The sequence below is a fragment of the Petaurus breviceps genome, unplaced genomic scaffold (genome assembly GCF_028583685.1).
Source record: "Petaurus breviceps papuanus isolate PSGF00001 unplaced genomic scaffold, PetGlider_PUasm1.0 171, whole genome shotgun sequence".
Taxonomy (NCBI): Eukaryota; Metazoa; Chordata; class Mammalia; order Diprotodontia; family Petauridae; genus Petaurus; species Petaurus breviceps.
Genome location: NW_027185754.1, coordinates 3953052 through 3974889, shown reverse-complemented (window position 1 = coordinate 3974889; position 21838 = coordinate 3953052). Strand labels below are relative to the sequence as shown.

The 21838-nt window shown below is 38.7% G+C and overlaps 2 protein-coding genes across 6 annotated transcripts in view; one reads left to right on the top strand and one right to left on the bottom strand.

The window, feature by feature from the left end:
* The window catches only part of RBL2 (RB transcriptional corepressor like 2), a 41696-nt gene extending 34385 nt beyond the window's left edge, over positions 1-7311 (top strand). Inside the window, exons 20-22 of the mRNA XM_069082475.1 lie at positions 127-332; positions 2419-2583; positions 5671-7311. Coding sequence (XP_068938576.1) covers positions 127-332; positions 2419-2583; positions 5671-5841 — 542 coding nt within the window. The 3' untranslated portion in view covers positions 5842-7311. The remainder of the gene's footprint in view (positions 1-126; positions 333-2418; positions 2584-5670) is intronic.
* Positions 7312-7407: 96 nt separating this feature from the next.
* On the bottom strand, positions 7408-20854 carry AKTIP (AKT interacting protein). Of its 5 annotated transcripts, none has more exons than XM_069082485.1 (10): positions 20703-20854; positions 15273-15387; positions 13847-14052; positions 11448-11512; positions 11269-11369; positions 10457-10545; positions 10282-10380; positions 10090-10197; positions 8561-8621; positions 7408-8345 (listed from the first exon to the last, which is right to left on the bottom strand). In XM_069082485.1, the coding sequence occupies exons 2-10, from the start codon at positions 15312-15314 to the stop codon at positions 8238-8240; spliced, it is 879 nt and encodes a 292-aa protein (XP_068938586.1). In that variant the 5' UTR covers positions 15315-15387; positions 20703-20854; the 3' UTR covers positions 7408-8237. The 5 variants fall into 5 exon arrangements, with proteins under 5 accessions (XP_068938586.1, XP_068938584.1, XP_068938585.1 ...); XM_069082483.1 differs by having other exon boundaries at positions 7408-8348; positions 20703-20853; XM_069082484.1 differs by lacking the exon at positions 20703-20854 and adding an exon at positions 20175-20193 and having other exon boundaries at positions 7408-8348.
* Positions 20855-21838: the final 984 nt, after the last annotated feature.

Below are 21838 nucleotides of genomic sequence, written 5' to 3'. Positions count from 1 at the left end.
GTCAAACTTACCCTTTAAGGCAAATGTACTTTTCTGACATAGTATTAAATAGCAATCTCTTGTGATTACCAGATTGGCTTAGCAAGATGTTATGTAATATACCTTTTATTATCTCATCTCTTCTAGCAAGCAGAGACTCCAGCCCAGTCATGAGATCCAGTAGTACTCTGCCAGTTCCACAGCCCAATAGTGCCCCTCCAACTCCAACTCGTCTCACTGGTGCCAACAGTGACGTTGAAGAGGAAGAAAGGGGAGATCTCATTCAATTTTACAACAACATCTATGTAGAACAAATTCAAACATTTGCCCGGAAATACTCGCAAGCAAACACGGTAAGTTTAACTATTATTTTCACTAATTTTCAGCAATGAGTTATTTTTCTGTGAGTTTTCTCATTCAATCTGGAAAATTAAGAGAGATTTATGAAGAGGTAATACAGGCAAGTTTAACAGAAGTATTACTATAGTACTGTTGTTTCAGTTATAGTAAAGTGTTCTAGAAATGTTAAAGTGGTATACATCCCAACCCATATTCTGCAGTAGCACATAATGTTTCTTATTTGTCCGGCAGTAAACATTAATCATTTACTGTGCCAGGCACTAGGGATACAAATGAAAAGACAGAAGACAATTCCCACTCCTGAGGAGCTCACAGTCTAATAGGGGAGGCAACATGCAAACAACTATGTACAAACAGGATCTATACAGGATAAAGTAGAGATAATCAAGAGGACTGACTATGAAAGGCTTCCCATAGAAGGTGAGATTTTCACTGGGATTTGAAGGAAACCATGGAAGCCAAGAGATGAAGAGGGTGGCATTCCAAGCATAAGAGACTGAAGTGAGAAGGGTGGAGTGTGTCGTTCAAGGAAAAGCAAGGAGGCTGGTGTCACTGGATCAGAGTACCTGGGCAGGAAGGGCTGTGAACAGAGAGTGGGAAGAGAAGCCCATAAGGTATAAGAAACTTGGAAAGATGAGGGATAGGCCAGATTATGAAGGGTTATGAATGCCAGAGGACTTGATATTTGGTCCTGAAGGTGACAGGAAATCACTGAAGGGTATTGAGTAGGGTGGTAACATGGTAAGAGCTGCCCTTCAGGAAGATCACTGACAGCTGCCTGGAGTAGGAAGAGCAACAAGCAGGCTATTGCAGTAATCTAAGCATTGGGTGACAAGGGGCCTGCACCTGGGTGATGGCAGTGTCAGAGGTAAAAATGGAGTAATATCAGAGAAGTTTCAAGGATAGAATTGACAGGATTTGGCAACATTTGATGGGGGCTGGGGAGTAAGAGTGAAGAATTGAGAATGATACATTGTTTTCTAGACTGGGTCAATGGCAGTGTCCTCAACAGTAATAGGGAAGTTAGAAAGAAGGGGCGCCCTGGGGAAGGGAAATAACAGGTTCAGTTACAGACATGATCAGTTGAAGATGTCTATGGGACATCCAATTTGAGATGTCCAAAAGACAGTTGCAGATGTGAGGCTCATTTTGAGTGAGGTCAGCAGAGAGGTTAGGGTTGGATAAGTAGATATGAGAATAATCAGCAGAGATAATCACTGAATCTATATGAGAATAATCAGCAGAGATAATCACTGAATCTAAGCTAATGAGATCACCAAGAGAAATGGCATAGAAGGTGAAGAGAGGAAGGCCTAGGACAGAGCATTAGCGGGGATTGACTCATGGTTAGTGGGTGTGACCCAGATGAAGGATCCAGTAAAGGAGATTAAGGAATGATCAGACAGGTAGGAGAACTGGGAGAAAACAGTCATGGAAACCTAAAGAGTAAAGAATATCAAGGAGAAAAGAGTAATCAGTATTGTCAAAGGCCATAAAGAGGTCAAGGACAAAGATTGAGAAAAGGCCAGTAGATTTGGCAGTTAAGACTTGGGTAACTTTGGAGAGAGTAGTTTCTGCTGAATGATGAATTTGGAAGCCATACTGCAGAGAATTAAGAGAGTGAAAGGAAAAGAAGTGGAGGGCTTCTCAAGGAGGCAAGCCAAAAATGGGAGAAATATAGCTAGGAAGGGATGATAGCTAGCCAAGATGGATGGATCAGGTGAGAATTTTTTGAGGATTAAGGAGACATGGGCATGTTTGTAGGTAGTAGGGAGGTAGCCTTTAGATAGGGAGGGACTGAAGATAAGTGAGAGTGGAGATGATAAGGGAGTAATCTGCTAAAGAAGACCGAATGGCATGGATCACTTGTGCTCATAGAGGGGGTTTGCCTTGGCAAGAAGAAAGGCTACCTCATTATGTGATACAGGAGTGCTAATGTAGTCATGTGACTTTCCCCACACAGACTGATGTTACCTTTATGCCATTAAAAAAAAATGAAATAGAATTAGCTTAGCTGTTACTACTTGTTTGCCTATCTGAGAACAGGTACTGACAGTTTTATAATTTTTTATTTAACAGACTGATGTTCCTCCACTTTCTCCCTACCCATTTGTAAGAACAGGCTCCCCTCGCCGAATACAGTTATCCCAGAATCACCCTGTCTACATTTCCCCCCATAAGAATGAAATGATGCTTTCTCCTCGGGAAAAGATTTTCTACTATTTCAGCAGTAGTCCTTCCAAGGTAAGAGCTATTTGAAATGTTAAGATTCAATGTGCCCAGTGCTACAAAGGCTAAGTACAGGTTAAGTGTCTCCTACAGAACACTCAGAACCAATCACTAATAACGGGGAGGCAGAGTACCAGGTGCCCCACAACAAAACACATCCTTAGATAATCATGGCTTTAACGAAATGATAAAAATTTGGTTATAGCCAAGAATTATCACAGAATCCCAGAGAGAGAACAGACCTAAGGGGCTATCTAGTCTAATTCATACCTGAGAAAGAATTCCTTCTACCATATACCTGAAAAGAGATCATATAGCTTTTGTTTGAGGCAGTCCATTTGACCTTGGGATACCTCTCTTTTTCTTTTGTTTACATGAAGCCAAATCTTCTTGTGCAATTTCCTTCTACTGCATCTAGTTCTATCCTTCAAAGCCAAACAAAATAAGCCAAAGCCTTCTTTCCCATGACAACCCATTAAATATTTGAAGACAGTTACAATGATTTCCTCTTCTCCTTTAATCTTTTCTCCAGGCTAAAAATCCTTTTTGATTGATCTGGAGTTGCTATGATCTGGAGGCCCTTCACCATACTAATCAGCTTCCTTTAAAAAATGTTTTGTGAACTTAAAAAAAAAAAGTTTTGAGAACTATATTTTCAGTATACTTGTCTTCCATTGTAATCCTGTATCTTTTATGCCTTTCAAAACATTATTCTGAATGTCCAGGTTTCATCAGACTTTCAAAGAGCTATATAACTCTTGCTGTGGATGCTTTATGCCTTAAAATGCAATACTCAGACTGAATGTGGTCTTCTAAGTGTGGCCTGCTTAGGGCAGAGCACAGTGGGACCATCACTTCCCCAGCACTCAACATTGTCTTGCTTAGTACAGCCTAAGACAGTTTGCTTTCTTGGCTGCCATATCACAGAGGTGATTTGTTGATTTTGTAGTCCACTAAGTCACTCAGATCTTTTCTGTATGAACTATATAACTATGCCTTCCCTATCTTGTATTTGTGAGGATGATTTTTTTGAAACCAAGTATAAGACTTTACAATGTTCCCTTTGATTTAAATGTTGTAATCTAGCCAGCCTTTCCAGGGGTAATAAGCATAGTAGCTACAACCATCCAAATCATTGATAAAACTGTTAAACACAGGCCCAAGTACAGATACCTGGGACACTTCACCAGAGACCACTTTCCAAGTTGAAATTAAACTCCTTTGCAAAATTATTAACTTGCTCCACTATCTGGAAAATTGAAAGCCCCCTCATTCTTGTGCTAGGCTTCCCAAACTCCTCAGTTACTGCATCTTTCTACAAAGGCAGTACGAGGCATCCTGCTGTGACATACTCGTATCTGTCTCTGTTGATAGTCACACGGTTTCCTCATGAAATTTTTCTTAACTCTTCACCACCCCTTCCCCATTCTGTTCCTTTTGATTAAAGCATATCCTTTCATAATTATTTTAGTCAAGGGTCACAATATGCCAAATCTCAGATATGTGTAAGGCCAAATTTGCCTCTATATTAGAATCTGTACTTCATGTTGCTTTTTTATCTGTATTTATGTGTACTTTTTATAGACAGCTAAAATTAGCACTGTTTTTAACTGGCACCTTTCTTTGGATTTTTGTCTCATGAACTTCTGGGTGTGTCTACTGCCATTCTTCTTACATTGTGGCTACTTCCACTCCATATATTGGTGGGCATACATTGGCAGTTGTTTGCATCCCCCTTCCCTTTCATTTAAATATCCTTTTGATTAGAGTTTCGAGACATGAGGCAAATATGTTCTTAGCACCCCTGATTATTAGGTGTGGTCAGCCCTAGTCCAAGCATCAGTCATTGCTGTTTCAGGAATCTACACCTTGTTCTCAAACCAAAGTGCATAGTGTTATGCACTTTCTAGATTTGCCTCTTATTCGCCATCTCTTGCCTTTTGTGGATAGTAGTGATGGCAATACCACCTATGTCCCCAAGGTCTTCAGTTGCATGCTCAAGTATTTAGCATATTTAATCATACTTTCTACACTCTCTGGTACTTCCATTTGAGCACCCTGTGAGGTGGTACCCTAGAGGTGGGGTGGTAGTCATCTGATTTTATAAGTCCTAGAAATCTATCACATCTTGCCAGTGTGCCTTGGGAAAACAGCACACACTCTTATGGTGTTATCAGGTTGGCAGTCAGCCACTTCAGCATTCTCAGCAAGGAGTCACCATACCAACTGCTACTACTTGCCTTCCTCCTCCCACTCTTAAGAGTCCCTCTCCTGACAGCATGTGGTTCCGTATTATCATTTCTTCAGGGACAAACGGCTGCTTCTTCAAAGTATCCAGTGCTTTCCAGGGAAGAGCCTTCTTTTCCCTAGGACTTGGTATTCAGTGATCCTCCTTCCGTATGTGACAGTCTTTCACCTATTGGTCAGGATTCTTTAATTAACTGGACTGGAGCCCTCTGTCTATTTTATTCAGGAACATGTCAATTCTCCTTGACCCAGAGAGGAGGTCCTTGACCACCTTACTCTACCACCTTCACTTCTAGGAGGGAGACCAACATGAATTTTTGAATATATAAAACCATTTGACTGGAACAGAAATAAAAATACTATGTACACTGCTGAAAATTTTATCCTCTTCTCCCTACTTGATGGGAACAAGTTCCTTAATTTTTATTGTTCTTGCTAATAGATCCCCTGTTTAACTACTGTGGTAAATTATGGAATTCTCACTGTGCTTTATAGCTTGACAACCCCACCCAGCTTCTTTGCCCTTTAGTTGGAGTCCTTTTCCAATTTTTAAATCCTTTCAGGTGCCCCTTTGCCACCAAATTCTGTGACTGGCTTTCACAATTCCAAAGTTTCCTAAATCACTTTCATAATTCTTTCTCCTATGGAAACCTATTCAAAGGTAGATTAAAAGCCAGAATAGCTTTAATTAGTGGGCTTGGTATCCTCCCTACTATGTTTGTTTACCATTTGTAAAGGGTTAAATTGGTGGAGGGGTTTTCCTCACTGATTTTAACTGAACCTTTTCCAGGAATAATCTGATTTTACAGAGTTATGATATTATTAGCACATTAAATACCTTCTTTGTTAATGTAGAGGCTGAAAGAGATCAATAGTATGATAAGAACTGGGGAAACTCCAACAAAGAAGAGAGGCATTCTTTTAGAAGATGGAAGCGAATCACCAGCTAAAAGGATTTGCCCAGAAAATCATACTGCCTTACTACGACGCCTACAAGATGTAGCTAATGACAGAGGGACCCATTAAGGTTAGTCCTTTGTACTGAAGCTGTCTTTTCAAAAACTACCGCAGCAGCAACATTTAAGATATGCCAAAGTATGGGGCTCTCTCTCTTAGCCTAGTCCAGCCAAACCATCCAGTTTTGTTTAAAGAACTGAGATTCTTTTCCCAGCAGACTGTAGATCTCTCACACTTTGCTTATAAAGTATGTGCTCAGTTCAGCTGCCATACCCAAGAAGCTTTCTAATGCTATTTCCTCAAGTCTACACAGCCACAGTCCCCAGAGAAAGGCTGCTTAGCTTCCCTATTTTGATTCTTTATAAGAGATTTCCAGAGAAGCCTTTATGTAAACTTGCTCCTATCTAAAGAATATTCTTCTTAGGAGTGTTTTTAATAGTAATTTTAATAAGTAGATACTGCATCAGGGAAGCTACATTTAAAAATTCTTCCTCTCTGCATCACCCCAAACATGTACATATTTGAAAGTTTTAGGGTAAATTGTTGCATGAATAGAGGATTTATGCAACTTTAAGGGAAAATTGACAGAAAGGAAAAATACTATTGAGGATTATTTAATGTCTCCTTTTCCCTTAAGAACTCTGTATGTGGTGGGCTTTTAAAAATTCTTGGGCACTTTGCAGTGATTATTTTATGTATCTGTGCAATGTGTGAAAGTGAACTTGTATAAGATGTGGCACTTTAGGGCTGTAAAAAGCATGATTTTATAACCCAGATGAGTTATTTTTTGCTGTATACTTGCAATGGCACTTTCTACAATGTGAACGTTAAGTACGGGACTTTCTCCAGGATAAACATTAAAAATTCTTTTTAATCTGACCTTTTGTATTTATTTAAAAAAAAAAAACAAACAAGCAGTGTTTTAAAACTGTTAAGTTTAACAGTTGTGGGCGCTTGAATTAATTTAGCATTTTTTTTTAGGTAGGGGAGCTCTAATTTTGCTTGATCTCAGAAATTAGTTTAAAATGTCCAAAATCAAGTTGACCTATGAGGTTAATCAGAAAAATTATGATCTCTTGCCTTTGGAGGTAGCTATCCCAGAAAAACTTGCAGCTATAATTCGAAATTTCTAAATAGCTTTGAATATGCTGCCACTATACCTGATACCTTCAGGCGAAAAAAACTGGATCGAGTTCAGAATGTAGGTTTTCACTAGTTCAAACTTTTAGCGCTTACACAAATTAAGGAATATTAAATGCGTACAGCAGTTGAATGATATACCTTTATTAATCATTCCTGTTCGGTTTCAAAGTTGAATAATCTATTAGGAAGATATAATTCAGTTGTAAATTGAATTAGTATAAAACAAGTTACTGAGTAACTTCATACTGGTCTGAAATATGGAACTTTAACACTGTTCAAATGGAACCGTGTCTGTAAAAATATTTATAAAATTGTCAAGATGCTTACCTATTGCTACTGTAATTTTGTATGAAAATATTACAAGTGTATTTTTCAATAAAAGCATTTATAAATTGATCTTTGGATTCTTAGTTCTGTTGGGGAAAAAGGCAGGACATACCTTGGGTTTAATTTATCCCCACATAATAACAAACAAATGACAAGAGAAAAAAGTAATTTTTTTCCAATTTATTTTGTCACTACTGAACACACATTAGTCACACTAGCAGAGCGGGCACCTCAGTGTCATTAAAATACCTTTGACTCCATCAGGAAACTTTTATGTAAAGGTCCCCAAAAGATTTAATTTAACCATTAAAAAAAATACAACTGTAGTTTGCTTTGGGGAAAACAACACACCTAAAAACTACAAATCATAGTGTTCTGGTCTCCTTTCATCAGACTAATGTGTGCTTCAGTGACAGTATCAGCTTGTAAATCAGTAAGACAGTAGGCTAAGACTAGCAGTCTCAGTTTATCTTTCACTTAAAAGTGCTGAGTTACTAAACCAGCTCTATATACAATTCCACATTCTAGCATATTTACAATTGAAACCATTGATTTCAATATCATTAAATAGTGTTAAACTCTGTCTGCTATATTAGTTAAAATGAATGCAGCTTACCTTGCCTTCAGCATCAGATTTCCTGCTAATCTTTCAGCCAATTAGGTTTTAAAAAAGGCTTTTTCTTGGGAAGAAAAATAAGTTTAAAAAGCCCCTTCAAAAATCCCCAATAATTTGGAGTACTCAACTAGATAACCACCCTAAAGAAACTTCTAACAGAAGTATTGCATTCTTTAAAGAGAAGTCTTCCAAAATTCTGTTAGAACCTAGATATATATGTAAAACACCAAAAATCAGTCTTTGTTCGAGCAGTTTTACTCTTTACAGTCACGGCCATTGGTCAGCTTAACTAGTCCAGAGTCCAGCAGAAAAATTGCTTCCTGCTCTTCTCCCTTCACCAGCAGAAAAGTGCTCGGTGCACCAATGTTCAGAAATTCATTTAAGTTGTTACTGTTTTCTCCTCTTTACTGAAAGGTTGCACTGAGCCAGGCTTTACCCACGACAGGCCAGCGACATGGAGGTTTTTACTATGCTGTTCTTCTGGCTTCTTCTAGGCATAATAAAAAACAAGATTAAAAACTACAGAAAAGGCAGGCAGAAACAGAAGCCTATAGCTTTTCATTTTTTTCCCCAAGATATGTAGGTAGGATCTCATTTTCTAGTTATTCAAAATAAGAAAAATGTAAAATTAAAGCCTGAGCTAGTCTCAGGTTACAAATAACTTAGAAAAAAATATTTTTAGGCATTAAATCTTCTACCTACTTTCTGAGTCAGCATCTTCTCTCTAGCATCATCATGTACAGAGGGATTCCATGGAGAAAAACTTTGGGAAAGAAGATTCAAGGACTTTAAAAACATGCATGGCTTCTGATTTCCTTAGCTTAATAAGCCTTATATGTCAGTTATTCATTTGCTAGAATATTTATATTCTAAAACCATTTCCTCCCTCAGGGACATAAGATTTCTGGAAAATAACTCTAAATGTTGGACTTATTTACAGTGCCTTTATACATCTATAGCTACTACTATCTAAGGAACATAAGGATGTGTAATTATTTGTTGAACATAACAGAATACCAAAATAACTGTCATTAACTAGGTCCATGCAACTAAGTCAACGTCGGCTTCCCTAGACATCTGTTTTCTTATCTGTATAATGGAGAGAGATTAAATAATGTCTCAAATATCACCTGACTCTTTATGTGAAATTTTAATGAGTGAAAAATCATTAATTGCAAAGCATTATTTGTAATTGCTGAAATTATGTCAAAACTATACCCTAATGCTGCACAGACATGGAGCTGACCTTGGATTCTAGAAGACTATGCCGGTGGCAGGTCCTAACAAGTTGGAAAGGCTACAAAGACAGGACTGATGTCTGAGGTTAGAGAAAATTACCATTTTGTCAAGAAAAATTCATGAAAATATCTAGTATGGCATAGAATACAATAGCATGGATGAACTCACATATTTTAAAGGTAATATATTGAGACTACAGAAGAAATGATCTGCCTAAGTCTTCAAATAAGAGTTAAACTATCCATCTCTTAGTTTATGCTAACTCTTCACAAAATCCCTGATGGTCCTGACTTCGTGACAAGATCAGTAACTGAATACCTATAAATATGCAAGGTACCATAGATAATTAATGTTGAACTAGTATTTACTAAATTTACTAAATGAATGGTAAATTTTTACTACATTTACTAAAAGAATGGTAAAATTTTAAAATTCATGGAACCAAACCAGATTTATGAGGTTTTGTTTTTTTTTCAAAATACATGACAATATATGGTTTCCCACACAGGAAGGGGGGGAACCCTATAGCTACCAGGGATTAAGCATCACCTGCTATGCCAAGGACAAAGTAATAAAGGAACAAATACCAAAGTATTCCACAACTGCTTTTAAAGTAGTGGGGGAAGGAAACAGAAAGGAAAAAAAGGAATAAGCATTTATGTGATGCCTACCATGTAACAGGCAACTTTGTGGCTCACACTATGCTCTTAACTTTACAAATATTTTATCTCTTAATCGTCCCAACAATCCCTGGAGATAGGTGCTCTTATCCCCATTTTACAAGTGAGGAAACTGAGATACAGGTTAAATGTCTTATCCAGGGTCACACAGCTAGTACATGTCTAAGCCTGGATCTGAACTCAGATCTTTCTGACTCAGTATATCTACTACACTACCTAGGTGCCTAAAGTAGACAGCTATCCTAGGATCACATGAGAATGACATGACAATGTAGTAATATAAAATGTCATTTATCTGCATCACATACTAACCTAATTGCATAGGGATCTTCTATTTTAGGCTGATCAAACAAATGAGTGGTGCATAGCTGGACACTGTCGACCACCTTACTTTTAAAAAGCTGAACATCCTTTTCATACCTACAATTAGAAAAAAAAAATTTCAACTCAGTAAATATAGCTTAACATTCAATTTCATCATACAACATTAAAAAGGTTACATACAATACTGCAGCCTCAGGGTTCAAAGGGGTAGTTGTATCAATCTTGTAGAAAACTCGTCGTGCATACATCAGTACTTGCCAAATGTGATTATGGTTCCTCCTAAAAGAGGAATGGGAAGTTATTACACCAATGCTTTCTCATGCAATATTCTGTCATTAAAAAAGAAAGTACTAACCTCCATTTTGCAAATGCTCTCTTCACATCCAATTCACCTGAGATGGGATCAACTAGTGGGTGGAAGACGGGGATATCAAACACCAAACGCTAGATTTAAAGAAAAATGGCACAAATTAAAACATTAATATTTATCAGACCAGGAAGATAAAAAAACATAGAAGAATAAATAAGAAGAAGACTTGAGCTGACAATGTGAATATGGGACACCATTACTTTTAATGTTTTTCTTTTAAGATGAGGACTGAGAAGTTTAGGAAAAATCACTATAAAAAGAAAGCCATTTTAGTGAAACACAATTCTTCCCATCACATAGTAAATGTCCTACTATAGTATATCCAAGTTAGAGGAATACACTAAGCTGAGAGAACCTCAGAATTGGAAGTGACCTCAAAGGTCATCTAGTCCAACTGGTACCTGAACAATACTCTTTTCTACAATACATGCAATAAGTTGTCAGACTTCAAGTAAGGAATAAGGTGGAAGCTCTACCCAACATTTTTGGGCAAATCTACTTTTAAGGAAATTTTCCCTTACATCGTGCCTAAATCTGCCTATCTGCAACTACTCAATCATTACTCTTACCTTGGTCCCCTGAAACCAGCAGAATAAGTCTAATTCCTTTTCAAATAATTGAAGTCATGATATAACAAAGTAAATGCCACTTAGGGATACAATTGAGAAGATAAAAGCTTTTTAGAAAACTGAAGAAGCATTAAGTACTAAGTCAGGAAGTAAATACTTAGCCCTCAGTAAAGTCTACAAACCAAGCAACAACATGGATTGGTAGAGACTAAGCTTCATACTACTTACTGGACAATCACCATCTGGGTAGTTATCTGGGATATAAACTGTAAACTTAAATACTCCATCTTGATAAAGTCCATGCCGTATGAATATTACTCCAAACCACACTATCAAAGAAAAAGATGTCTTAAATTTGTATAAAAAAAGTGACTATTGAAAATGAGAAGAAAGAATTTATATCTTACTTAATGCAGAGCGGTAAGATGGCTGCACATAGACACCAGGCAACTTCTGCTTCACAACCAATGTGCTGGAATGGAAGCATTAGATGGAAATGTTAATTTACATGAATGCAAACTGCATTTACAGACGACAACCTCACAGTCATTTATCAGCTAGGGGAGCACACCAGGCAATTACTAACATAGGGTAGCCAGTGCCAATATGATAGTGGTGACTGAGGCCAAACTATACAGAAGACAGGGGAAACAAACTCCTAGGTTAGCATGTAAATATTGCTTTTGCATAACCAGGAGAACACAAAGGTCTCAGTGCCCAGCTAACTGGTCTACCTCCCAAATGGGAGAAACAAAATAAATGAACATCACTGGGAGCAGCATGAACTAGAAAAAGACTTCAGATTAAGAAATTAGTTCCTGAATGGAAATAAACAAAGAATGAGTTTAACTGATGAATGGCACTGCCTCTCTCCAAAATGCTACACAGTCATTCCTTAAGTGTCTCTAAACAACATAACCTTCTAAGTGCCTTGCATCAACCAGTACCTTGCAAAGAGTTGTGTGGAATAAAGACTTGTTAAAATGAATAAATTCAAAAAATAAAAAAAATAGAAATTAATAAATTCTGGACATACTAATACCAATTAGATTTGGGATAGTTACACTATAATTAAGTAACTCTTGCTTTGTTTCAACATAAAAGGCTACATAAGGCTACATATGTACCTAGGAACATCCCCAAACAAGTAATTCACATTTATTTTTAAAGACTGAAGAATTTTCTTGATATCTCCTATTTAGATGACATTTTAAAGCTCATCACAGCCCTGAAACTTAGTGAGGAGCAAGAGACCAGCATTGGAATAAAAGTGAGTTTTAAATTTGCAACATGCTTGATGAGAAGAGGTGCTATAGGGTATTGCAAAGGGCTCACCAAAATGAGATGCCAAAGCTTCACACAACTGAAATCTAGGGGCCTTGCTATGAACATAAAAGCTCATGCATGAATATGTAAAATACTAGCCTTTAAAAAATAATTTAAAAAAAAAAGTAAAGACATATGCCTTCAAGAACCTCTGCCTATTCATACCTAAGGAAAAGAAAATTCATGATCTGGTTTACTTCCCCTTGCTGACCATTCTTTTTTCTGCAGCTAAGAGCAGGGTTTGTTTCATTCTTTGTATCCTATATCCTTAGCATCCAGCACAGTATGTGGCATAAAGTGGGGGCTTAAGAAATACATGTTGGTGACTAAATTAAAGTATTGTGTATATGCAGGACCATGACAGACCCCGGGAAGAGTAACAATATCTAGTGTCTTTTAAAAGATTAAGCTGCTAATTTCTTGGGTTTCAGTGGGAGATTAAGTTGCTTTCCCCTATTTTATTACTCCTACTATATATTTTTTTTTCAATTTCAACCTTATATTTAATAAAAACTATTTCGCAGTAATGTGTTTATCAAATAGCTCATTTTCTAAGCATGTCAACAAGGACAGTGATCACTCATAACTGCCACAAGGCTTGCCAGATCAAGTGATTGCTTGCGTCTTAGCACAGAACAGAGATGTAGTCACCATAATAGATGCCTGTTCAACTCACTGCCTAGCTTCAAGAAACAAGAATCTGATTATAAAGCCACAATGACCAATATTACTTAGTCACACCCAATCACAATTACAGTGAAATTTCAAACATTAATGAATTACATTACTGACAAGTTGTTTTAGTGATTCTTTAAGCGATGAGTATAAATGAATGAACTCTCATGGTTCCCTTAGGATTGCAGATCTAGAGCTGGAAGGGAAATTAAGTTATCTAGTCCTTATTTTTAGAAATGGAAAAATTGAGACCCCAGAGAAAGTCACTTGCCTATGGTCCTACAAGTAGTAAGAAAAAACCCTGGGTCCTATGATTGTAAGTTCAACACACTTTCCACTGATCCTCTAGTTTCCCCCCTCTTCCAAAATAAGCTGCTTCATTAGATTATAGGCTGAAAGAAAGCTATTATGTCCTTCACACAAATCTCCTATGTGAACACTGAATAACTTGAATCCTGTCTTAAAAGCCCAATACAAAGGCATGCTAAAGGCAGAATTTCTGCCCCATTAGCAACAACTAGAAAATTAACAACTTTTCTAAATCTCATTTTCCAGTGACACACAAGATCAACTAGGAAAAATTACATTTCATAGAGTCTACGCAGGTAACATAACACACGCTTCTTAGCTAAAAGGATATTATCACATGACTGGCAGTAAAGTTTCAAGCACACATTCAGAATTATATAGAAAAGATGTTAAAGGCTTTATGAGAACTATATTCTGAAACTTTCCCAAAACAATCTTCATTATTTACTTTTGGGCCCCCTTCAGAATTTAATCCAATAGTTTGTGAAGAACATACAATTCGGCAAGAAGGGAATATTCCAAGTAGAATGGTCCATAAGAGGCATGTGTGCCATTTGTTGACTGTGCTGCAGGGGCAGGAGATGTAGGCTTAGTTATCGGCAGAGCATTTTTAGGAATAGAAGGCAACTGTTTCTTTGGAGCAGTTCGTGGCGGACTAATTTTCAGGTCCCCAGTCACTGTCTTCTCTTCACCATCAGATCGCTATAAGAGACAGTTTGAGAACATTTAGTAGAATGACTATAATATATATGATTTCTCAGATATACAATTTTAGTTTTATGATCTAAAAGTTAGGATTGGGCTTTCACAAAATTTTAAGACTATAATCAAAAACATTTGAGACATCTGTGAGCAAGCAGGTTGTTTACAGTAAAAATAATTTGAAATTACATTAAAAAAACTTTCTTCACTTCCTCCTCCCTCTGTCCTTTAAAAACCACTATACCTGCAAGACTGACTATAATTGCAATGACATTTTCAAAAATGAAGATAAAAGATGATTTAAAATTATAGGCAACCTCAGTATAAATGATTGTCATATTTTCCCCATACTTTTAGTAGGTGTAATATATATGTAAGCTATTACTAAACATTTATATTCTACCACCATTCAAAATCCAGAGGACTTCTCCTGTAGTCAGATGGTACTAAAAGGCAAATAAGAAACTGAACACTAGGTAAGTAGTTTGGAATGACTGAAATTAGTTACCACCTGATGATGTTGGGCACTCATGTTAGAGACAAAAGAGTGAAGTTAATTTCTCACTTGCCTGAGTCTGAATTTGATCCTGTTCCTAATGGATAGGTTTCCACATTTTGAGTATCACCAGGATAACTGTCACCCTTAGTCAAAGACAAAGGCCTAAATGAGTCATGGTGACTAAACTATCGAGCCCAGAGCTTCCTTGGGTCAGGTACCACCAAAAACTGCACTTTGGACAAAGTTAAACTCCTCCCTCATTATTGAAGTTCATTGTATTGAACAAGAGGGAATGAGTGAGGTCTCAAATTTTACAGGAGTCTTCAATTCTAAATGAAGTATGACAGAATCTACCAGACTGGTCTTTCCTTGAGATTCCCTAAAGTTGCACTGAAATCCTACACACACACACAGACACACACACAGACACACACACACACTGCTCAAATATGTGCAATGAATGGATTTCAGTTCAGCTGGGGGGTAGCTACCAAGTTGTTACCTAAAATCCATTTTTTGTAGTAGATATGAATTAGATAGGTAACATTCTTAAAATTGTGACACCAATTTTTTCTCTGTAAGATACATTTATAATCACATTTAGTTATTACTCCAAGATTTCCCCAATACAACTTTTTCATACAACTCTTAAAGGGTAGTTTTGTTTTTTTATGATGGTACAGTCTAGTACAGTTCTCAGATAATAAATTAGTACATTTACCTTGCGTGCAGAACCTGTAGACATGCTCCAGAAAGGGTTCATAACGTGTATTCCAAGCAAAAAAATTAAATCCTCTGTCACCAAACTGTCAAGCCCTCAAGATTTCACTTTCCACCTTTAAAAAGGATAAAGAAAAAGACATCAATATGGATGTTAAAGATTTCTGAAATAGTCAAGAACTCTGAAATGGAAAAAAATGAGTACTTAATTCAAATAAAAAAATAAAATTTTTCCCCACTCAAAATCAGTTTGTAAAACATGATTTTTTTGTCATTTTTCTTTAATCTGTTAAAAATCCTGCCCCCAATCACTGCTGGCCCCAATCTCTCCCTATCCTATCCATTCATTCATTTTTCAAAACAGTTTTCTCTAGGGAGACTGCGTCACAATGTATGTAGTGCTACTGTGGCACCATTTCAGCTTTTGTGCTAGACACACAGAAATATGTATATTTTAGTTTGTTATAAAGCTACAAAAGCTAAATTTAGTACAGCCATGTAATTTCGGCACAAGTCGCCTGATACACTGCATTATTCTTATTATTCAAACATTTGTTAAATGTGGGCCATATCATTTCTAAATGTTTCCATTCAGAGAGATGTGTATTCAGAGGGTAGTAATAAGTATTCACATTTACATATCACTTTAAGGTTTGAAATTGCGCTCTTCATAAGCACCCCATGGAAGTTAAGTAGTGCAAATATCATTATTTTACAGATAAGGAAATGGAAGCTTCTAAGAGTACACAACTAATAAATGATGTGCTCAGATCTGAATCCAAGTCTCCTGTTCAGGTACAGTGATCCTTTCAAAACACCACAAAATCCTTGACCACTTGACTTTATATTCTTCACACTACCATTTCAACAACATGATTGCACATCTCCTGAAGATATGAAAACTTTTCAGACAGTCACTTAAGGAATGTGAATTAACTAAAAATGTTGGGTTTGAGACTAGTTACAATTAAGATAGAACAATACAAATATCATCTGATTTTACTAACAAAAGCAGCAGAAGCATTACTCTTCCAATGAATGTTCCAAGTAGCAGATAGGAAAACAACATGCTGTCTCAAGGGATATTAAGTCAGCAGGTCATTTACTAAAAATACAAAGGAAGAGGAGAGTGACGAGAAGCCAAGCTGAATATTAGAACAGACTTCTTCATTTTCGTGTACTTTGGTGCTCTTTCTAATCCTGATTAGTGAGGTCTAGGTAGGAATTCATTCAAACTAATTACTGTTAAAAGTGTGTAAAACTCAAATCAACATGGGCAATGTTTTACTAAATCAGTAAAAATCTAGGCTTTGTAAATAATTATGCCAGCCAATATCTGCACTTAGTAATAGCTGATGTCTCCCCACCTATAAGTTTGTTGAATGCAAAAATGATAAACTCTTTCTGTGTCATCCACAGCACCTAAAATATAGTCAACATTCAAACATTTGTTGGCAGGCTACAAGGACCTCAGCATTGCTTAGGTTATACTGCATAAAATTAGTAATTTGGCACTAGCAGTAGGGTTACATTTAGCCACTAAATGAATGTAATTAAAAGATCAAATGCTTCCTTTAAAACTGTTTGTGTGTGTGTGTACGCACATATATACACACACATTTATGTAAAAATTCCTGACATTCCCATCTGTAGAGAGCAAACAACCCTTAGCTATGTGGTTTTCTGAGAGGTAATTAAATCCAATAATGAAATCACAGAAGTGTAATAATCCTGGGAGTTAAAGTCTCAGTTCTCCTAATATATTGGATTATATCCAAAAAGTAACATAACCTCTTTTCACTCTTTTAACAGTGGATACACAGGACATAAAAAAAAAATTATGTACCATCACCAGTCAATAAACATTTACTAACCCCCTATATATCAGACACTGTGATAAGCACTGTGAGTACAAAGAAAGGGAAAAACATAGTCCCTGCCCTCAACAAGCTCAAAATCTAATGAGTGCTTTCCAAGTTATACAAAAAAGGCACGAGGTACCAAGGATGGCAGGGTATTATAAATTTACCATATCAAACTGGAGATGTTTACTGAGAAGAAAAACTGGAAACAAAAGGTAAAGTTCCAGAGAGAAAGATGTAAGGAAAAACTTCCTAATACTTGGAGTCCAGTACTGGAATAAAGTGCCTCAGAAGTAGTAGAGTTTAAATCTCTGAACTCTTCATTTACAGCAATGCAAATGATATGTGTGGGTTTATTTTATATCCTCCAACTTTGCAGATGATGTTAAGTGCTTCAGTTAGTTTTTTAGTTGACTCTTTAGGATTTTCTAAATCATCATATCATTTGCAAAAAGTGATAGTTTTGTTTCTTCTTTGTGTCTATGCTTATTCCTTCTAGTTTTCTTTTTTTCTGATCTTATTGCTATAGCTAACATAATGGTGATAATGGAGATCCCTGCTTTATCCTTGATCTTACTATCTCTGAAGTTTTCAAGCAAAGGATGGATGACCACATGTTAGGGATCTTTTGTGAAGGTCGAGATTCCTGTCCAAGTACAGCTTGAAATGGATAAGCCAAACTCTTTAAGATTCTGTGAAATAAGCAGCATTTACATCTGCTTTCCCTGACCCAAAGGCACTGACCAAATGGATCTATGTCTGCTACTGCATGCCTCCCAGTAATTCACATGTATTCCATTTCAAAGCTATGTTTTCAATATACCCTTGAAAAATAACGTATTTGATGATTCTAGAATTACGCAAAAAGAAAAGAATCCTGGGAACCATAGTTACCCCCCCCCTCATTTTACAGAGGAGGAAATTGAGGCCCAGAGAAAGGAAGTGACTTTTCTTTACTCCCCTTTTTTCCTTGAGTATAGGGTCTGAATGACTTCCATCTTTGTAGCCCCAGTTCCTAGCAGAGTGTCTAGCACACATTAGGTGCTTGATATTTGCTGAATCTGAACTAAATTGCTTTTAAGGTCCTAAAACTAAGTCAATAGCACTGAATCTAGAACCCGGGTCTACTGTATCCCCAGTCCAGTGCTCCTGCTATAATACTATTCTACAAAGCATGGAAGACAGCTTTTTAACTTTATCTTTTTTCAGTTATAAAAAGTACTATAATAAAAGGTACCCAAAAGTTTATAAAGCAGTTTACATGGCATCTCATTTGATGTTCACAACAACTCTGTGAGGTAAGTGCTATTTTTATTCTCATTTTACAGATAAGGAAACTAAGGTTGAGAAGAGGTTAGGTGACTCACTCGAGGTCACGTAACTATTAATGTTGGAGGAAAGATTCAAATTCCAAGTCCAGCACTTTGTCCACCATGCCAACCATTTGCCACTTGCAGTTAGTAACCAAAGCACCTGGAAAACTTATATTTCTCATCCTTTGATGAAAGTTGCAATAAGATGGTAATAAAAAAAGGGAGAGTTTTTAGTAACAATTAAATTCAAAAGATCAAGAAAAAAGTATCAATCACTTTTGCTTGAAATATTTTAATTGGTCATGAAAATAAATCTGAGCGTCCCCTTTATTAAGAGGTTGAGAAAGGCTCTCTATCTTGGCCTATCTTATGTGATGACCTTGAATATGCAAAATAAAAACTGTAACCTCCTGTGAAAATACACAGTTCCTTGGAACTTGATACATTTCTCAAAGTAACTTTTTAAAAATTATTTTTCAAATGGCAAAGGGCCATGTTCTCTACATTCCAGTCGCACTGGAATGTAGTTATTCCTTACACTTGACATGGAATTTCCCACTCCTGTGCCTAGAATATACTCTACTGTCTCATCCAAGCCTCTCAGAATCACTATCATCAAGATTTAGTTCGTGTCACCTCTTCCATGCCGACTTCTATAATTGAGTCCTCTTCTCTCCCTCCTTAAAAGACCTTCAGTGTCCACATTGTCTTTTTTTTTAATGGTCCTAACCTGTGACATCAAACAGATCAACATCTTTCTTTGCAACTCTAGATTTAGTTGCCTGGGGACACTGGGAGGTTAAGTAACATGGGCAGTATGTCAGTTGCAGGACATCTAAGCCAGTTCTCTAACTACTAAACCAGACTGCCTCTTCTCCTTGGTAGAATATAAACTCCAGGGGCGACTAGGTGTCGAAGTAAATAGAGCACTGGCCCTGGAGTCAGGAAGACCTGAGCTCAAATCCGGCCTCAGACACAACACAAAACTAGCTGTGTGACCTTGGGCAAGTCACTTAACCCAATTGCCCTACCTTCCCCCCTCCAAAAAAAAGGCAAAAAGCAAAAAAAAAAAAAAAGAACGTAAACTCCTTGAGTGTGCCATTTTAAAAATCTTTGTAACTCGAAGTTTTAATAAACATCTGCTGGATTCAAAAGAAATAAAAACAAAACCCCAGCAATATGGGTTGTCAGAAATGGCGTTGTTTACAGCCACTCTAGTTTTGCCCAGAAGCAAACCTCTGGCATTTTCTCTAAGGGATATTAACAGCATGGGGTGGAAACTGTTTCTCTGTATGTAAAAAATCTAGCTAAACCTGTAATGTTGCAAGCTAATGAATGCATTCTTGTCTTCCAACTTTAACTAGATGGTATGAGCCAGTGAACAAGGGCATCATAAATTACTGTGTATCTTTTGTAAACTACCTAATCATGTGGTCTGAGGGGGATGGGGAAGGAAGAGTACAATTCATTCACCGAAATCAGGAGAAAAAAATTAAGCCAGACCCTGGATAGGGCAAAGGCTCCATACTACGTCAAATCCCAGAGAGGATGAAACAGCATAAAGGAAAACTCTTGCTGGGAAAACATCCCTAGAGATGTTTCAACCCCAAGGAGAAAGGGCAGAGACACACAAGCAAGAAGGATATAACGAAACCAAGAAATAAAAAATCCCACTGAGCTAGCAAGAAAGCCAAGGAGGAGCAAAGACACACGCCGACCAACTCGGACCTGACTTAACCCCTCCCGAGCCATCCAACGCCAGCCTCCTCAGGCCGGCCTCCCACTGCGGGGAACTGCAGGGCCTTCACCGTTCCCGGGGCAGCAGCCCAGGCTGCCTCCCTCTGTCCCGGGGGAAGCTCCCCTCTCCCGGCGCTCCTGGATTCGAAGGGCTGGCCCCGTTCCAGGCGCTCCCTGGGCCCAGGACCCCCTCGGGCTCACAGGGACACTGGCACCCGGGCCTCTCAGGTGCCGCGCCCTCCCTAGGGCCTGGGAGCACTGGGACCCCCGCGCCGGGGTGAGCCGAGGTCTCCAGAGCAGGTGCCCGGGAAGAAAAGGAAGGGTAGAGAGCGAAGCGCCGACAGGTGCCCCCAGCCCCGGCGGCGGCCCCGCCCCCGTGTCCCTGCACGGCCGCCGTCCGTACGGAGGGGGCAGTGCCAGGGACGGCCAGCGGGGTAAGAGAGAACAGCAGTTATGGGGGGAAGGGAAAGAGGGACTCCCAGTGGTCGTTGTTCCCACTTTGTGTGGGGTTGTGCTTACCGGACGAACCGGCGGCTGGCCCCAGCCTGGCCCCCAATGCCTCAGTGCCGTGTCCTCCGCCGCCGAGCGCCGCAGCAGCCCGACACCATCTCTGGCCGCAGCGCTCGGCCCGCCCCCTCCGCTCCGCCTGCCTTCTTTCCCCACCCCACCTCAGAATTTGACTCCACCCCACTCTGTAAAAAGCCCCACACTTCCGCCTAAGCTTTGATTGTTAAGTGGTTTCCGCACCTGCCCGTCAAGATCGATCTTCCGGGAGTCTTGGGATGGCTGGCCCACCCTCCTGCCAATCAAACCCGCCCCCTTTCCCAAGGGCGGGACCTGGACGCAGGATTACGCAACAGCGTCGGAGGGTGGGGGGGCTAAGAACTGTCACTCACTGAGGAGGGAGGGGAAAAGCCCCTCCCAACCGGCGAAAGTGGGAAGGAGGAAAAAAGTAGGAAATGGGTCGCTGAGCGTGATTGGTCTATGATCCTGTCAATCCGAGAGGAGCCACGCCCGAAGGTTTATGCCGGCGCAAAGCCCGGGCCAGTCAGGAAGACGGTTCCCATTTTCTCACACTGAAATGGGCTGGTCATGGGGGCGTGGCCTAGGGGCGTGTCCGCGTGTCCGGGGCGTAGGCCTAGCTTCGTGCTGGAAGGACTTCTGCTTCTATGTGGATGGTTTGCGGCTTCAGTTTCTACTCCCACAACCCGCCTGTTGGTGTTGATGCCGTGACCCACTGTGAGCTACTGTAATAAAGTAAAAATTCATTTATAGCTGCTCAGGAGGAGTTGGAGCTGCATCTCGGCTACACATCGCGTGCTGTTATGATGTGCAACATCGTAAGCCACCCCTGAACCACCTGCCACACTTCAGTGAAGCAAAGCAAAGAATAGCAACTTTCACATGCGTGGTAATTTTAAGGTTTGCAAAGCTCGTTCCCCATGAGTAACTATTTTATCCTGAGCATCTGGATTTTTTTTTTTTTTTGAGATCACATGGTATGGTAAAGGCATTGAATCGAGTCAAAAGAAGACAATTCCAGTACTTTCTCTGCCAGCTACTGGCTTAAGAGCTTGGGCAAAGTGAAGTAACCTCTCTAAACCTGTTTCCATATATATAAACATGAGGAGGGTGTTCTAACAACTATGATTCTG

Excerpts from the sequence above, each read along its gene's own strand:
- AKTIP (XM_069082483.1), bottom strand. The coding sequence starts at position 15,314 with ATGAACCCTTTCTGGAGCATGTCTACAGGTTCTGCACGCAAG. Across the intron at positions 14,053-15,272 it reads CTACAGGTTCTGCACGCAAG|CGATCTGATGGTGAAGAGAA; the intron begins GTAAATGTACTA and ends TGTCTCTTATAG. Across the intron at positions 10,546-11,268 it reads ACCCAGATGGTGATTGTCCA|CGTTTGGTGTTTGATATCCC; the intron begins GTAAGTAGTATG and ends CTTTAAATCTAG.